Source organism: Diplotaxodon limnothrissa, linkage group LG12 (genome assembly GCF_057381915.1).
Source record: "Diplotaxodon limnothrissa isolate DT_005_m linkage group LG12, D_limnothrissa_male_GT1.1, whole genome shotgun sequence".
Classification (NCBI taxonomy): domain Eukaryota; kingdom Metazoa; phylum Chordata; class Actinopteri; order Cichliformes; family Cichlidae; genus Diplotaxodon; species Diplotaxodon limnothrissa.
The window spans coordinates 16,080,449-16,099,546 of NC_140607.1; the positions used below are offsets into that span (position 1 = coordinate 16,080,449).

The window sequence follows — 19,098 nt, forward strand, 5'->3', positions numbered from 1 at the left end:
CTGTCTCCTCTGTTATATACTTAAAAATAAAATAAAAGTCTGCGCTGTTGGGGAAACAAAGGATTTTTACACTTTGATTTGCAGACTTCTTCTCCCTTTGCTGGCCGCTTTTGTCAGTGCACAGATCTCCTCTCGGTTTTTTTTTCTTTCCCTACCGGTTGTTTGCACGGCCACTTAAAACAAAGTGGAGGAGGGGAGAAAGTAGAGTACAGTCGAGTTTAGATATTTATGCACATATTTTTCTGCTGGCGGTTGTCTTTATTTGTTGCAGTACAGGGAAGAAGTAAGCCTCCACTCCTCCACAGTAAGAGCTAAAAAAAAAACCCAAATCATAAATTTACAGTACTGTACAGTAACTGCATTAAGTGTGAGTATTTAAACTGTAAAGAAGACACAGGCTCCAAAGGGGAAGCTGAATAATTCAACAGACTATCTCAGATCTGGGAACACTGACACAAAAGTTAAAAAAGCTTTGGATTGCTGGAGCAAATTCAGGACGACTGTGATTTCAAGTTGGCCTTATTTCCTTGCAAATATTTCATGAAATGACCTGAGTGGCATAACTTTCCACAGCAGCCATTTTGACATGTCCTTGCAGGGTTAACATAGGTGTAATTAATATAAGCCCATGTAGACCAGTTCCATTCAGATGGGGGCAAAAAACCCCTGGCTTTGGCTCACACGGGCGAACTGGGATCGCTGTGACACACTAAATTTGAGCTTAATTATTACTTACTTTTTTTTTTTATCAATTAGACCTGTGTTTACTTTGGGTTACATGTCAAAATGGCTGCTGTGAAAAAGTGCCTGTTTTGGACCCATGTCCTCAGTGAATTTGAACAATGTGACTGTGAGACTTGGCACAGATGGAAAAGCCTACAGGAAGATCAGTTACCAAGTGAAACGCAGGCGCAGCAGAAATCAGGAGGTACTAGCCGTGATGCCACTAATCAGAGGTGCAGTGGCTGTCCTCCTGAAATGACCCCACGGACACACACACACACACACACATGTAAACACACAGTGCTCTGCTTGCACAGTTTGGCTCTGAAAAAACAAAAGGACGGGTGCATCAGAGTTGGCACGGAGATCAGTTTGTGTGACAGCTCTCTAAGGGTATTCCACAATGGTAATTTCTAACTCTCAATTGCTCTCTGACAACAACAACGATAAAAATCACAAGATTAAGCTTAGCTAAGGAGATAAAGAGAAGCCTGATTAATGTTAGGACCCTATTCTTTGATCAGACCAAGATCTGTTAGTCCAGCTCAGAGTGGGTGCATCCAATATGGACTGCCGTACAGTGGGGAAGGTGGCACTAAAATGACTAAAAAGCCGCCTCGTGAGGATGCTCCCATTCTCCAGAAGCCTGGGAACGGACCAATATTCCAGTAAATGATGATCCAAAACCCTCTGCCAAAATTAAAGTCTCTAGAGAAGAAAAAGAAGAAAGGGGGAAAAAACAGTAAAAACGATGGCCTGTCCAAGTATGTCACTTGACTTGAATCCAGTGCAGCACCTTTTCGGGGGAATTTTAAAGAGAAGCAACAAAAACACCTCAATCAAAGCGGAGCTGGAAATATATCTAAAGAAAGGCAGAATTAGACCTGTTTTTAAAATAGTACATTTAAGTATTTATCTATTTCTTAATTTATCATGAAGCAAATACTTTACTGGTCATGTTCCACAGCGGTGTACATACTTCTGGTTCATCCTTTATATGTGCTTCTTCTGCCTGTGGTGAGACCTGCATAATTTCCCTCTATATTTGCCAAAGATTATCCGAGTTGTCATTGTAGTCTTTTCTTTTTTTCTTTCTTTCTTTGTACTGTGAGCTCACTGTCTTGCCAAATCCCTTTGGGGAAGTTTGAACAGATTGCCTTTTCCATCTGGTAAAAGTATTCAGGTTACAGATACAGAGAGTTGGCTTCAGTCACAATGACCTCTAAAGTCCTGGAAGTGCTTACTGATTTTTAGCATTTGACTGTCTCTGATGTGTCAGACAGTTATACAACAGAGTCCAGTCCTCCTACTTTTAGTTACCCAACTACCCAAAGAAGAGGAGTAAGGATAATCTAAAGACTGCGCTTTGAGAGTGTTGTTGTTGTTGTACATAAACATGACAAAAACAGGCGAGTGAAGTCCAAATGATGAAGATGTTCCTTCCTGTTTTCGCTGTCCTCTTATCTGAGTCATTCAAGTGCTCGTACCGGACCTCTAGTATGGATTAACTGGTAAATGTTGATTCTTGTTGCTGAGCGGTAAACTGACAAAACAATGACAATGTCAGTTCTAGGAAGAAGCAGTTTTTTGTTTTGTTTTTTAGTTAAATATTGATACAGAAAAGAAAGGTCTCATTGCTTAATAATCCTCAGTCCTGACTGATGTTTATCTGGGTCAGGATGTTATCGTTATTTGTTCTGTGGTTTGTCCAAGGTGTCGTGAGCACGGTTTTGTTTACGGTCCTCTCTGAAGACATGCGCTTTGGAGATGGTCACAAGCATGAACTCCCACTCTTTCGAACCCTCCCAGTCTCCAGCTCTTTCAACACCCACCTGCTTTTCTTCTTCCTACTAAGCAGCAAAATGTCCAAGATCTCCTCCTCACTAGGGCTGGGCGATATGACCCAAAATTCATATCTCGATATTTTTTAGCTGGATGGCGATATAAGATATATATCTCGATATATTTTTTTTAAAGCAATAAAGTAAGAACAAAAAGAGAGTTCTTAGTCAAAGCTGTGTCCCAGATGTCACACAGGCACTTTTATTAACATAGAGCAGATGTACATAAAATTTACTCAAAAATAAATTATGAGCATTTATTAAATAATAATGCTCCATAAATAAAAGAAAACAATGTTGTTTTTGTGCATAACAAAAAGCTCACAAATGTGCAGTCAAAATGTAAACTAAAAGACGCTGAGTAACAAAGACAGATTTCACAGCTGCTCTGTTCCCAACTTGTACTGCTTGACTTGACAGCCTGGAGTTTGTAATCCGCTTCGCAACCACGTCTCTTAACAGATGACATTTACGGTCCTTATACACAGTAGGGTAATATTACGTTGAAGCACAGTACGTATCACTCCGCGAGGCTCAGCCGTAATGCTCCGACAATCCATCAAGCGGTGCAGCTCCGTAGCTTACCAAAGTCGTACTAAAACATTTTTTGACAGATTGCTGAGCGCCGTGTACCACATAAAATCGGTTCGCGGCCATCAAGCACAACCAGAATTCATACATAAGGCGCGCTGTCAACTTTTGAGAAAATGAAAGGGTTTTAGTCCGTGCAGCACCTCTGGGCTGCATGGCGTTAGCGTGGTTAGCTCGTTAGCGTGGTTAGCTAGCTAACACGTTGACGCCGTCCAGCCCCACGCACAGGGCGATGCGCAGTAACTCGTTAACGGAGATTTGCCGTGTCCATCTTGTCGCTTCCTGCAGGTGAAGCGATGGGGGAGGAGGGGGAGTTGTGTTCAGTGAAGGAGAGGCGAGGCCGAGTAACGTTGCGTAAAGACGAAAGTGGACGAAAGAGAGGCAAACTTGCGGCTCCGCAAGTATAATTATAACGTAACATAGACTATATCGATATAAAGGATATGGTCACATCTTATATCTCGTATAAAAATATATCGATATTTTTTAAAAACTCGATATATCGCCCAGCTCTACTCCTCACTCCTCCTCACTCAGTTTAATACATCAGAGACGGAGACATTCATTCTAGCAAAAAACCCCAAACAAATAAAACCAGACTTGTCTTTAGGCACCAGCAATGATTTTGTGGATTATTGATTTTTCTCTTATTTTTCCTGAGCCCATCACTATGAGTCAATCTGATCTCTTTCTGTGGCTGGAGGTCAGCATTTTCATGTTATGCTGCTTCCACCCAGGAAAACGCTTACTGTGAGGAGTGTGTGTGCTCGTCCTCTGTAGGGCTGTCCTTGCTTCCACACAGTGAAAGGATTTTCACAAATTACTGCCGGATACATGAAATTGAATGACTCCCATTCAGATTTTTGTAAGCGGGGGTTGGAAATCACATCTCAATATGATGCCATCTCAGTACTTTGACTCCTGATGATAGTGTCGCGCTACAGCTGCTTGATGCGTTCTTCTACGATGGCTCACAACATCAAAGAAGAGGAAATGCGCTCAAAGGCCAGAGGCAGGGATTTACCTGCTCACTGCACTGTGGTGTCTGGGCGTTATCATTCAATTTTATAATTAGTCAATTCAATTATCTCTGCTTTCCCATGCTGCCTGCCATTTTTGTCCCCCCCGGGAGTTTCCTCTTTAAAGCAAGTTTTCTTCCTTTCACTTGGCCCTCCCACTTTACACGCAAGTACCACCATGAGAAGTCATAAAGTAGTGACTGTGGTTAGCCTGGTCAAGTCTGGGAAATGAATTTAATGGGTTTTAATTAAAAAGTTATTTGGCACCAGTGTATCATTGCAGGAGGACTCTCTAGCTGTTGTGCTCTGCTTATTTGCAGTGCTAGTTAGCTGAGACTATTTAACTATCTTCCCTGAATAAGTCAACATTTTATTTTATTTTATTTTTTAAGTTTTACACTAACAAAGGTTTAAATGATTCATCTTTAGTCCAGGCAAAAAAAAAAAAAGTATACCGATTTAATCTAGCAGTGCAATAACACTGAAATCAGGCCTTCTATTTAGGAGTTAACCAGTGGAAAATTCCTTAGTTTGCAGAACTCCTAACTTGGCAGCATCCCAGGAAAACATTTAAGACTCTAACAACCCACTGAGATTAGCGCCACTCGTTTTCAAAATGAAAAATGGATGAGAATCAGTCATGCTTTTGTTGTCTTCTCTGCTTAAATGATAATCGGAAAAGTAGTCACTGTCTGAATGCATGCATTCATTCATGAAGCAGACATCTTAATCTATTAAATACTCTGTGACAGCGTAGTCTGAGTGGGCTGACCGTCGTGCACATTAAAACTGCAGCAGGGAGAAATGTACAATGCAATTTTGAAAACAGACAACAGTTCTCCTGCAGCTCTCTCCGCTATGCTCAGAGCGTTGGCACATGCTCACGCGTCATATGGCACGGGTCTAAAATGAAAGCCGCTTTCACACGTGCACTGCAGACATTTATTTTTTCTAACGAGATTAGATTGTTCGACTCCTTTGCTTTGGACATTAATTGGACTTTAGGTGTTAAACGACCTGTGATTGGCAAAAGTCTGCTGCCCCAGCTGGGTTTTTTTACAACTTGAAGGAAGTGCAGGAGTCCAGTTTCCCTCTCAGACCACCAGTTATTATGGATAATTTCCCCAAAGATCTGAAAATAGGTTACCTCAGAAGGCTTCTTTGCTGCTGTGGCCTCATCTGCAGACAGGTCAACCTCTGCACCTCTTCTCATCCACTCACCTATGCAAGTAGTTTTCTTCCATTTCACTCAGACTGGCCAAAACAAGACAGACGGGGTCATTCACCATTTGCCAAGAGAAAGCACGGCAACAAGATTTAGGGCAGGCCGGTCTTACCGTGCCACACTATCCCAGGTGAGGTTAGTGCGACCCATTCATGAAGGGGCCTGGTACGTTCACCCCGGTCTGCTTTCTGCTCATGAAGCATTTGTCGCTATCAACAGAGAGTTGTGTCACCCCTCACCTTTTGGTATCCGACTGTGATTCATTTGAAATGACTTAAGCTGTATGTTTGTGATGCTTTTGCATTTTTGTAAAGGCTAACAATCCTGTAGATGTAAAATCAGCTACATGCTGGCATCCCATGTGTAAGGACATTGTGTCTTTTAAAAAATCCAAGTGGCTGGAAAACAGCAGTTCAAAACAGATGCCGCTCATTATCCAGCTCTATCTCCGGCTCCTGCTTTGGGGTGATGGGGCTGCCTTGTTGAACTTCAAGATGAGGCCCTCAAGCAACACTTAAGCAGATGCTTTTCTTTTATCATGGAATGCAGGCCGTATAGCCGAGCCCACACTGAGTGTTTGTTTTTACATTAAAGAGCCCCTGCCACTTCTCTCTCCGCAGGGTTCAAGTGATTAGGGAGCCAATCTATAGGCGTGATCTCAGGGCTTTAGTTTGAACAATATGTTTGTCGTCAGAGCTAAGTAATAACTAATCTTGCATTACAGAAAAGCCAAGGGTGAGTGCAGAGCCTGAATGCTTTGCCAATGCTCACTCAAGTGGCTCAAATGATGCCTAATTGGTCTGGAATGATGAGCAACCTAACAGTTTTTCCTTCATTGTTTAGTTTTCCCAGAACGATTCATCTGTGCTGTGTTGAATTGTTATTGTTTTTGTTTTCTCTCTTTCCCCCACCTGTAATGAATACTAAAGGTGTTTTCTTTAACTGCAGATGGTTATTGTTTATTGGAAAGCTATGAGTTAAGGATTACTCCCAGATTAAGTTCACCCACAAGCTCATTTAAACTTTTGTTTGCACATCTGTTCTGAGAAAAACTCACACGAAACGATGTGTTATGCAAAGAGTGGTCTAAACTGAAATATTAAGCCTGGATGGTGAAAATACGTTTTGTCAAAGGTGAGAATCCTTACGGTCTGGCACTGAATTATTCATCTGTGTAAGGAGCTCAAGTAGTGTGTAGTGCTGGCATTGGGGGGAGACAAATGGTTGGAGAGCTGGTGAATCATTAGAGGTAGTTTGACTGGTAGCGGGGTATATCAGTAATCAGTGGCGAGGATGAGCTGGGAAATCCAATCTGCTAATGGGCTTGATGGAGTGTGAAATGTTAAAGGGGCGGCAGTCTCTCGCTGTGTGCCCTTTGCAACTGAAGCCCCTCTGTCAATACGATAGACGCTGCAGGGCGATGACAGCAGCTCGGGCTTGATCGCAGCTGTGGGCGACGAGACGTCAGGCTTTTATTGGAAAATAATTGCCTGAATCTCGAGCAGTAGTTTGTTACTTTTGTCAGAAGCTTTCTTCTAATTACACATTTGTTACATTTTTTTGTTTTAAGCGAGCGCAGTGCAAATATGCAGTTTCTTTCTTTCTCCTGCCCTGTGCTCAAATTGCAGTGTTAGAAAATGTCAAGGTAAGCATAAATAACAGCTGGTGTTTTCACAAAGGACAGCTAACTGGCATCACACTCTTCATTCCTTAGTTTGTTTCCTTATTCTTGTTGCACAGACTTTTTTTACCTGACTATTTTTTTGTGTGTATTTCAGTTTCAAACAGCTGCTAAAGAAACAAAAGCTCCTCTTGAGAGGGTTGGGGGGCTTCTACCTGGGAAAACTTAGTGATACACTCATCAGATGGTAATTGCCTTACCTCAATATACCACTGACCTCTATTGGAATTCAAATTGCAGCATTTGTCAGCAAACACAGTGGTGAAAGGCGGTGCCGGGTATTGTGATGCATTCCGTGCTTGCATATTAGCCAAGTTTTTCCCATCTGTAATCACTGGGTCACATACTGGGGGGATGCTGTAAACCGTGTTCTCCCGAGTGGAACTGGCCTTCTAAATATAGGCTGATTTCAGTGTCTGTTTAGGCTTAGTATTGATGTTTGTGCAGGTTTCAGTGGCAGATGTCGTGGTCTGGTATTCACGGAAGGAGATTTATGGGAATAGTCCAGGAGTATTTGACACCATAGAGGTCGAGGCTAGGGCATTACACGAATCAATGGGATTAATTTGATTGAGGTCTCATGTGTAATCTGACTGGATATGCTGATTGATGGGCAGTCCAAGATGAGAAGGATTAGGATGGTTTAGATTAACTTAAAAAAAAAAAAAAAACAGTGATGGGGGAGGTTGGACTTAATCAGATGTCAATTTATTTTTTTCAGTCCATTGATTTAAAGATCGGTCCTGTATTTATGTGTGTTTAAGTTGCATTCTTATGCAAAAGGTGCATGGATTATTGCACAAAAAGAGAAGAGAAAGCACACTGCCTTCACCCAGCTATTCTGCATGGATATTAATATTATTATTCTAGTTGCAGCTGTTGTCAATTAGGTAATGAAAAATGTTTGGAAAGAGATGCAGCACTGTACTCCATGGTGATCACTTGCCATCTGCCGCACTCATTTGGCTGTAACCTGCCATCTCACTGTGTTTGTACTTTGCATCATGTCAGCGCTCTGTTTCCGTGCAAGTTTATCACCTTTCTCCATAGCCTGTCCTCATTCCCAGCCCAGAGTTGTACACAAAAGAATCCTAAAACCCTGTGTCTGTGGATAATTAAAGCCAGGAGACAAGGGGATTAATTCACAATCCCTGAGAGTCTTTCCATAAACCTGCAACAGCGTCTCCAGGACGACTGCTGCGCCTGGGGGAAATGAGTTCATAATGCCACCGGGCTGTGCATTTGCTCACTTCATTCTCCACTGTTGTCTGAGAACAATGACACTGCGGATTAACCGGCCTGTCTCCAGAACAGTTGTGGATGATTGGAACTCGGAGAGCGCAGGGGGTGGGAGAAAGCCCGCACCCCGTTTTTATTTTTTGTTTGTTTTTTTAAATCGCTGCTTTTCACGTTAGATACCGAAACGTTACACGTGAAAGGACGTGTTGTCCAGTTTTTCTGCTTCAGTAGTGTTTTATACATTGTCTGTGTTGTCTTATGTAACTTGGAATTTTGTTGTTTAAGTATTGTCTGTTCTTTTCAGCACTCGGTTAGTTCAGGGAATCGAATAATCCGAAGATAAAAGTGGGAAAAAAAAGTCCTTTTGTTCCACTGCTCAACATCTGGTTGCTGTCCCTTAACAGTAGTGTTTTTGGCAGTGGCTGTCAGCGTGAGTGCTGATTGTGAGAGGTCTGTTTTGTCTCAGATTTGGACAGTTTCTTTTTTTTGTTGTGGTTTTTTTTTTTGTTTTTTTTTTTGACTTGCAGAAATTAGAGGACCTCTGGAATTTTTTTTTTTTGCGTGTCCTGCCATGCCAGCTGTCACAAACGCCTTTTCCTATTGTGCCATTAGCCTCTAATTAAGTCATTCAGCTGTGCATCCTTGTAGGACCTTCAGGGTAAGAAAGAAAAAAACAAAAAACAAAACAGCCTGCATCTACCAGAGCCAGCTCCAGATTGTTTCAATAATACTCCTTTGAATGCCAGAGCCAAGTAGGGGTTTTCTTTTGTGTCTCTATTGTGCTTTCCATCCCTTTCTCTCTTGTCTCAGACCTCAGTAAAACTTTTATACACATACTGGGAAAAAACTGTCATATCTGGCCAAATGTACGTGTTGCATTTAAAGAAACCAAAAATATCCTGAGCTCAGAATGAAACAAAATTAATTTCTTGTGTGTTCTGCGGTAAGGACACCTTGCATTGGGGTGTCAGATTTAAGATCACAGACTAAAACTTCTGACAAACACGCCCGCTATAAATCACTCCCATGTACTCTGCATTTTAAAGGTCCTCTGGGCTTCTTGCCCCCTGAGGGTTTGGTCTCTACCTCCATCACACTAACCCACCAAACAAGCATGCAGAAGGCTGTCATTTTCTTTCTGCTCCACAGCTGCCTTCCCTGTTCTTGTGCCGCCTTCCTCTCTTCCTTCTCAAGTTGTCATGTCCTGGTTAGCGATGGATTACAGTGCAGCCTCTTTGCCTTCTCTAGAAATGGCCCCACTCCACTCCCCATCCCCTCCCAAGTCCTGCATGCAGGCCTGGCTATAAATTCCGGAAACGTGCTGGTGTTAAAAGCCCGTAAAACCAAGCACCCAGTTTCTGCAGAGTGGACTTCTAGCAACGGGAGATTTTTAGTTTAAAAAAAAAAAAAATCTAATAAAGGACATTCTTCATTAAGTGGGACTGTTTAGTTATTTCTCTCTCTCCTTGGCCCCATTAAAGAGCTATTACGTGTTCAAGGTGCCCCATATTACTCGGTCAAGGCAGTGTCGGTGTCTCATTGTAGCATATTTGATAGCTTCCATTAACTATCCAAGTGTGCCACGGCACAGTACGTTATGTTACCTTCCGGACTCGATTCGTTTTCATAAATCATGTCAGTAGGTTATCAAGTTCATGCTCTATGCATTACACAAGTCAGTGTGTTTTTTGTTTTCTGTCCTGTAACTGGGTTAATACAAGGCAGCCTTCCTGTTATCTGAACTGACACACTTCTGTTTCACAACTTTACTTGGGTTCCACAATAAAGAGAGTAAACAGAGCCAGAGTCCAGAAAGGAGTGTGTGTGTGTGGCTGGACTTCCCAGTCTGAGCAGCAGGAAAAGCTTGAGGCTACAGGACTGTGCAAACGGATGCTTCATATTGTGCGATCGCCTTACACATAGTCTGACATGTGCTGTCTCTGTGTGTCTCTTTCAGCTGCCTTTCTGGGAGACATTGCTCTGGATGAGGAAGACCTGCGATTCTTTAAAGTGGACAGAATAATAGATCTGGCAGCGAGAACCGTCCAGGTTGTTAATCGCACAAATACAGGTAACAACAACAGACAGAAAGACCTCTGAGGTTACAGTATGATGTAAAATGTAGTTATTGTAGCACCAAGGCAAAGCAGATTATATTGTTAGTCTAAATTTGCAACAAAAGAGCTGAAATGAACAAGGTTCCCACATTGTTGGGTGATTATTGCAGACAAAGACGTTGTGCTCCCAACACTACAGCCGTAAAACCGCTCCAACCTCTCGAACTGAGAGTCGGCTCCAGCAGCACCTGCCGGAAGGCAGCTTTGTGTTTTTAATGAGCCCTCTTCAAAATGTTTATGCCTACAACTGTGATGATATCATTACGTTGCTACACCTGTAGCATCATGTTTAAGAATGATTGCTGGGCTTTGTCAGTTTTATGTTCTCCAGTGAAAAGTGCTATTTAATCAACCGCTGTGAGTCAGCCGGGACCAGTGGACTTCGCAATCCTGTAAATTCTGAGCGAACATGAACCAACAAGCATATCCACATCTGTCTGTGCTTGAGCAGTGCTGTTTGTTCGAGTTAATAAGCGCGCCAAGAAAAGCAAACTTTTTTTTGCGGGGGGGGGGGGGGGGGGGGATTATGAATACATTTCCAGCAGCTTAAAGTATTCACCGTGTTGGTTTGATTTTTAGTATTTAGTAGTTTTAGTATAAATTTTGACCCAAGGTGGGGAATTAAGATGAGACTCGTGAATCAGAAGCAGGTTGCAAGTTCATCCTCACCTTTTGAATAATTATCTGTGTGCTTGAGCAGTTTAGTTACAGCAAATTCGAGTGTTAAGCAGTGGAAAGGTATAGCTCAAAATAGGAAAACACAGCCGGTATAACTGTGCATTGCACAAGGTGGCTGTTTTCCACCCTGATCAACATTCATTCATAGAAACGCTTGGCGCCTCGGGCTGCACGCATATCAATACCTGCTCACCCTGCACAGGTGTGGATCCTAATTGGCAGTGAAGATAACTTTGATATGTCATTTTTCTCAATTATCATGTCACTTTAGAGGTCAAGTTAAAAGTCTTGGGTACTTTATCTTCAGATTAAAGCCTTGACCTAAAAAAAACACCACCCAGAACATTCCCCGTCTAAATACGGACGAACATGGAAGATTTAATCGTTTTATTTTAATTAACACATCACGCACAAGTTTTTGCCTCCCCAGGACTTCTTATCAGTTAGCTGAGCAGATTTGGCTGTTATCAGCCTTTTCCACAACACATGCACAAGTGTACGTGCTAATTGATCTCGCCAGGCTGCTAAGATTTAGTCCTGCGGACTGAAATTCAACAGAACACATTGTTCCAGCAAATTTAAAAAGCGTGCTGCAATCTACGGCATGCGTGTTAATCAAATATACTAAGAGAAGATGAGCCGAGCCGCACCGTTTCAAGTATAGCTATGAAACAACAACCAGCGCTTGTTTTTGCAGCTTCAGGCCTTCATCGGGGTCACCCAGGTGACGTTTCCCAATAAAGTTTCTAATAATTGTACACCTTGGAAGAAGGTGATGTCTGTTTGTACCTCAACCACAAAGCGCATAGGTCAGTGTGTTAATAGGTGTTTTCTAATAGAAGTGTTACACAATTTTTTTTAAAATAAAGTTTAGACAAGCACCCTTATATCAAATGGATTCTGCTGGTTTTTGTTAATAGAACTCACAGTGATGACACATTTATTTTACACACCTTTGCTGCAAAATGAAAAACTAAGTGAAATCAGCTTTGGAGCCTTTATCTGGGAACTGTAGACGTTGTCCCAGCTCTCTGTAATACATTAAATGATTTGGCCAAATAAAAGAATAATGTGACAGTACAACAGTTCTTTGTTAAGCTTTACAAACATATGATTGTGTAAGAAAAATGACTTCATCCCAGCGCACGCACTAAATTCACTTGGTGCATATGTTTAATGGGCTTTCTCAGAAGTTTAAGGTCATCAGACTGCTGAAGTTTTCACTCCTACAGATTTCCTCATGTTTGGAGTCACTTCTCCTTTTTTTTTTTTTTTTTCTTTTTTTTTATAGAGGATTTTGTGTGAAGTTGCAACACACCACATTATCGAGAGTCACATCATCCAGAATTATTAATAATAATTCTGGATGATGTTACAAATACAAGAAAAACCCCCTGATGGTGTTTGCCGCAGGAATTTAATTGTTTTTTTGCTCAATTACGTATAAATCATTGGCACCTTTTGTTTGTTGTTTCTACAAGTTAAATTGGTGTCCTAACGTAGAATGCAAGATCCCAATTAAAACCACAGCAGTAACTGCTTCATCAGATAAATCACTTCCATCTGTATTTCTGCAAATATGCATCATTTAATAGATCGACTGACTAAGCCTACATCCACTTGTGGCTTATTCATCACATGCACTTTGAGCTCATGCTTGTTCTGCAAGTTTATCAAAGTTGAGGTTCGCATAAGGATGTTTCTTTAATAATAATAATAATAATAACCAGGTTTAGGTGGGGGCTTAGTCTGTATGGTGGCATTTATGTGAGGATGAGTGACATTAAAATTAATTTGAAAGAAGAAAAGACTCGGCTTTAATAAAAATCCATTCAGCGCACAACGAGAAGTACAGTGTTATTTGAACTGTCTCTTTGATGGAATTAATGTAATTACTTAAATTAGTTTTTTAATAACCAGCCAATATTAATATAACCGGCTTCAAGCCTTGAAGAAAGCCCTTTGGTTTTTGCAAATAAAAAAAATGGAATCTATTAAGTAGAAGCATAGCTTGTTATCTCTTTGTGCCAATGTTGGAGGAACGGCTGGGGGTTTTTTTCACCCAGGAATGCTCTGAGTGATCTTTATTTTGTCTCGTGGTTGGTTCAAATCCTCAGGCTCAAACAGTCAAAGCAGGCAAGGTGCACGGCGCAGGAAAAGAGCTGCCACATCCAGACCGGAGCGCATTTGGCCCGACGGCGTCATCCCTTATGTCATCAGTGGAAACTTTAGTGGTAAGTAACATGTAATGTGCTCACGTGTGACCAGATGTGGTAAACATAATTAGCATCATTCATTCCCATTTAAAGTCACAAATCACGGTAAACTATAATCTGTAAAACAATACTAGATGTCTGCAAAGTAAAGTACGTGGTACCCTTCATAGTGTTTTGCTTCTAGAAATAACCGTATTTACTTCTGAGGTCTTGTGCGATCTTGTTACATCGCCTAAAAAATTGTATGCTTGTAGTTGTGCAATTTATTAAAAAGCAAACCAAATATTGAATTCTTGACATGATAAATATAACATTTTGGGACTCTTTAAATTGCGTGTGTGTGATGGTGGTTAACGATGAGAAAGGCACATTTTGAACTTGGTATGACTTTACTTTTAAGCCTCGTCTGTTCACTGTGTTTCTATTCATCTCCATTCTTCCATGAAATGCTGTTGGAGTGCGTTTTCTCACCCTCTCCGACTTCCCTTTCAGGCAGCCAGCGGGCTATATTCCGCCAAGCCATGCGGCACTGGGAGAAGCACACCTGTGTGACCTTTATTGAGAAGACGACTGAGGAAAGCTATATTGTTTTCACCTACCGACCATGTGGGTGAGTCAGTGGGGTTTTAAGCTCCCACGTGTACAGTAGGAGCTGAACAATGGCCTGTTTCTGTTCAGTGTCTGCAGCTAATTATTTAGCGCCCTAATGCTTTTCCTTGCTTCTTGCTCAGCAGAGTTTCTCCATTGTTCATCCTCTCCTTGCAGTCTCTCTGCAGTCAGTAGGAATTGTTTTGGGTTTGGGTGTTTTTGTTTTGTTTTTCTGCCCCCCTGCCATCCCTTAAAGCGCAAACCATTCGGTGGGCAGGAATTTCCTGTGCCTGATCATCACACTGCATCAGTCACTGAGTGCTTAAATCATACCCGGTGTGCAGGACAGGGCACGAGGGAGAGACTTCCTTTGCCTGTTTGCTGCACTCTGCTGAAAGTCGGGCTCGGTGTCCACTCAGCATTTCTCTTTAAACAGATACGCAGGGGAAGTGCTGGTGGTGGCTCTCGTTGCTAAGCGACTATTGACAACCTGTTTGGATGTGCAGGGCTCTTTCTTTGTAAGCCGTCGTGAAACAGTTTTTCATTAAAACATTTGGTGTTGAAGAATGCAAATCCATTTAGGATTTTGAGAAAAGGAAGTCAGAGTTGTTAAAGAGGTTTCCAGGGAACATATCAACCTCTCAGATTTAGTCCACAAGCCGGATACCATCATGTCATTACTCAAATGTACCCCTCCTGCTGATTTATATCATTCAGTACCAACAGGAAAAAGGATGCAACTCATGAAACTTTTTCTAGCCAACTGTTAAAAGCCATTTTTAGCCCAGTTGCTGGCCTCTGGAGCAACAACGATGACATTATCCGCACAGGCAGCAGCGGTTAGCAGTGGGAACGCTTGACTCTGCTGCATATTCAGCAGGCCCCCATCTGTCCTGTGCAAAGTTCAAGGCGTGTCTCAGGAGAGCCTGACTTGGCTCGCTGTAATTAGAGAGCGGCTGTCTGGCCCACAGGGCCATTATGTGTGTGCCCATCCTGCAGGCTCCCACACTCAACCTTTCATGTCACATCGAGATGGAGCGCTGCAGCCAGCTTCCTCAGTTACTCTCAGCGTTTCCACTAGCAGACAGCTGAATGAATGTCACTCCTGTATGTGTCGACTATAAAACAGAGCAGAGATTCTGAGGTGATTTCTTTTCTAGTTTTATTATATACATAAGCAGCATGTTGAGATAGAGTCAGAGATGCATTCCTTTTTCTCTCTTTGCTAACCTCGTTTTTTTCCACTCACTACTTTTTTTCTTTCTTTTTTTTAAATGAAGTGAAGCATAAAGTCTAGTCTCTGTGTTTTGACTTACACACTGCCTGCCTGTGTTTCCATGTGTGTCTGCCTGCTGATTCATAGGTGTTGCTCCTATGTGGGTCGCCGCGGAGGGGGCCCCCAGGCCATATCCATAGGGAAAAACTGTGACAAGTTTGGCATTGTGGTGCACGAATTAGGTCATGTTATTGGGTTCTGGCACGAACACACACGACCCGACCGAGATGATCACGTCAGCATTATCAGGGACAACATTCAACCAGGTAAGACCTCAGGTTTCTCCGAGATCCCCCAGCAATAATGTGTGTAAGTGAAAGACGGAGACAGAGAGTTAGATAAAATATTAAGAGTCACACATTTATTCACACACTCTGAGCTAAGAATAAAACGCCACAAACTTGCAGAAGTGTTTTCATGAACCTAATCCTGAGAGTCTATATTTACGCCTGACGTAAGGGTTCGGTCTGAATTTTTCTCTTTTACAGGACAGGAATATAACTTTTTGAAGATGGAGCCAGGAGAGGTGGACTCTTTAGGAGAAGTCTATGACTTTGACAGTATCATGCATTACGCCAGGAATACATTCTCCAGGTAGGAGCCAAACCCAAAGTTCAACTCCATAAGCCCCAGACATGAGAACTAGTCTAAGAGCGAGTCAGACTGAACCATTTCCAACTTTGGTCTCATCTCGTTTTCCATTTCCATGTTTCATGACTGCACTGGTGTGTAATGCTCCAGGTTTGTGTCTGCGAGCAGCCGCTCAGTAATGTGGCACAAATCCCAATTCTTGTAGGAAGAAATAAATTAAAAAAACACGTATTTACTTCTTTACTAGAAAGTCCAGTAGAGATCAGTGCAGCTGTACAAGCTCATCATATTAAACTCTATATTAAATGTACACACCAGACCAGCACATGCAACCTGATCTACAGAAATCTACAGCAGTGGCATATTTGTTCTTAACAAGAAATTGCTAAAAAATTTCAAAGCTTGCTGTTGATTTAGTGTCTTTTATCACTAAGTGCAAAAATAAACCGATTTCTACCCGATATCTTTTGGCATGACATTTTAAAAGAAATAAATTAATAAATCCTCACATTGCATTGAGCCTAAAGTCAACTGGAGAAGTAGTACTATGATTTTTAAGTGATATTTGGACAAGGTTAGGTTACCTGCTGGTGTACTGGGAGTCGTATATCAGGTAAATGGAGGAAACTAAGAAGAACTTGGATGCCAGGTTCCATTTCAGACCGTGACTGGGTCTCTTTGGACTGGTCTGTGGTCTTTGTTTATAGGGTTTACCTGTAAACGGTATCATTTACACTTCTCGCTTTAATTTTGGCATTTGCCGGATTAGCAGTATGACAATAGACACATTGTAACTCTAAATAAGAAAAGTGAGATGTGAATTTTTGCAGGCGTAGTAAAAGTGTTTGTCTGGGATATACTCGCTCTTTCACACTGCCTGTTTTAAATTAAGGCTCCTTTGTTTGGTTCCTGCTGTTTTTTCCTGCAGTAGCAGCCCCAATAAAGCAGCTAGCTCAGCAACAGTAGCCCTGCCTCATCACAACAGCATTTATGGACACCACCTTCAAGGTTGTGTGAAGCTTCTCGTAAAGGGTTTCATCCATAAACCACCTCATTATGGTCCTAAGAGTTCTTTGAAAAGATTTTCATGGTGGGACAAATGATGTCACCCAAGGTTACTGCAGAGACCTATATTCTGGAGTGGAACATTTTGGCATCTTCACAGCACTTTGGTGTTATGACTACCTCCAAACTGAATGTCTTCACACACCTAGCAGCATTTTTTTAATCCCTAAATAATCTACATAGGATAAAAAATGCAAATGTTTTCCTTTTTAATGCTTTACAAACTAAATAGTCACATGATTTGAAATTTGTGCGTCATAGACTTGGGACAGTAACGTCAGTACAAAGAACTGCAGAGGACCAGCTGAAATTTTGGCATTAAATCTTCCAGAAACTTGTTGCTTAGAAAAACATGCGCTTGTAAAAGAGGAACTGTTTGTATTCTTAGTGATACTTAAATTTGTCATCGGCTGACCTCATTCTTCACTCCCTGTTGTATTCTATGGGAAGGCCTGCCAGATGTTGTGCTGTTGCTTAGCACATCACTGGTTAGCTACAGTGTTGGATGAAGGATCCATCTAAGGCGGGTGGGGGGAAAAAAAGGTACATGACTAACACAAGGCAGCCTGGTTTCTTGACCTAGTCATCAGGGACTGTGGTTAATTTCAAGTATTTTTACCATCTGGATGACTACAAAGCCAGAATAGAGGAACTAGGAGTATTTGACTCTTTCAGCTGCTGATTCATTATTGTAATTACAAAAGCAGCACTACACTCACTGCAAGTGGCTTCAAGACAACTTGGCAGTATATGTTAAATTATTTTTGAAAGCTGTTACAACCCAGGTTTGCAGGCATGTGAATATCATGGCCATCTCCTAATGTCATGTGCGGGATATGATACTAGTTTAGTGTGTAGAACTGTCCCTCCATCTACCAGACAGCCTTCAGTCACTCAGTATGGGTGTAAATTGATCTCTGGGCACCTAAAGTTAAAGCAAAAAAAACAAGTAAGCGCAGACTATAATCATTACTACCTCCGCCTGATATAAGAACCAGCTGTTAGCCCTTCCCTCAGCTTTGCACATGCATATATTTTTATATTTCCCACCACTGGCTCTCTAAGAGTTGTGGCCTCTTCCCAGATAGCTGCCATGCTCTCGCAACAAACAGACAGTGGGGAGTAAATCTTTGTCTAAACAGAGGCTGAGGCTGGATGTAGGCCAGTATGCAGAAATTCCTGCCTGGCCCCGTGCATCCAAACTGTAGGTTGTTAATGCACTTCACGCCGAGCGGAGATGAATTACTGCTGCTTTTCCAGTGTTTGTTAGTGTACAGAAAAAGACTGCAGAACAGAGACAAAGGGGAAGAGAGACATTTGTACTCCTTCTCCATGCAAACAACAAACTTTTGTCTTGTCTTAGCTTCCAGGTTTACAGGAAACAAAGCCCACTACTTCCATGGAATTGAGGTTTTAAAGAGGGAATGGTTTTTATCTTGTATTGGATTTCAGTCAGGTCAGCACATGTCCATTTAGCTGTGGTCACTCCCAGGTCATCATTTGGACTTAGGCTCTTAATCTTATAAATTTGCAGTATGTTCTACAGCTGGCTGCACAATGGGGTATATTTATGTGAGGTAATCCACCCTGATCTGTTTTCAGTCCAACTCTGACTCTGTTCCTATACAAACTCCTCTGATCCAAAAAGGCTGCTTAGAAATGAGAAGCGGTGGCTGTCACTGCCGGGGAATGTTTCACAGAGCTGTATTAGCAGACGAGGGGCTCCTGTTGGCTTTTCACAAGTCATTCCAAGCACTTTCTCTTCAGCGCTGATTGGCTGATTTACCTGTGCCAGTGTCATTCTTTGTCGGTCCATTGTTGGCCGGTGTGTTTGCTCTGTGTTTTACAGTAAATCACCGTGGGAAGCCAGGGCCTTTGCCGCGGGTGTTGTTCGGAAGATTTCATGGCCTGTCTTGATGTTTTGCCGTGTCTCCTGGGGACAAGCAGGGCTGATCCCTTGCTTTTTGTCTCGGGTGTGTTACCCGACCCATGGCTCTGCCTTCCCCCTCCTTTTGCTCGAGAGATTTTTTTTTTTTTTTTTTTTAGGACGAGTGTGTGGAGCAGTGCCAGCTCAAATAGAGATCTGCCAGTGTCCCCTTTTGTCTTTTCTGACACCGACTGGAGTGGCATTGTTTTGTTTTAATTTTTTTTTTTTTTGCTCTGTTTGCACATGCCTGGCGTTGATAGGCATGTCACCATGGGAACAGCCAGGGAGCCAGACCATTTCTTGCCAATACTTACAGAAAAA

At 42.1% G+C, this 19,098-nt stretch overlaps 1 protein-coding gene across 1 annotated transcript in view; it reads left to right on the forward strand.

Annotated features, from left to right (window-relative positions):
- Nucleotides 1-19,098, forward strand: part of bmp1a (bone morphogenetic protein 1a) — a 30,722-nt gene that overhangs the window by 864 nt on the left and 10,760 nt on the right. The window contains exons 2-6 of the mRNA XM_085367207.1: nt 10,277-10,390; nt 13,232-13,348; nt 13,823-13,940; nt 15,282-15,460; nt 15,683-15,788. Coding sequence (XP_085223333.1) covers nt 10,277-10,390; nt 13,232-13,348; nt 13,823-13,940; nt 15,282-15,460; nt 15,683-15,788 — 634 coding nt within the window. The remainder of the gene's footprint in view (nt 1-10,276; nt 10,391-13,231; nt 13,349-13,822; nt 13,941-15,281; nt 15,461-15,682; nt 15,789-19,098) is intronic.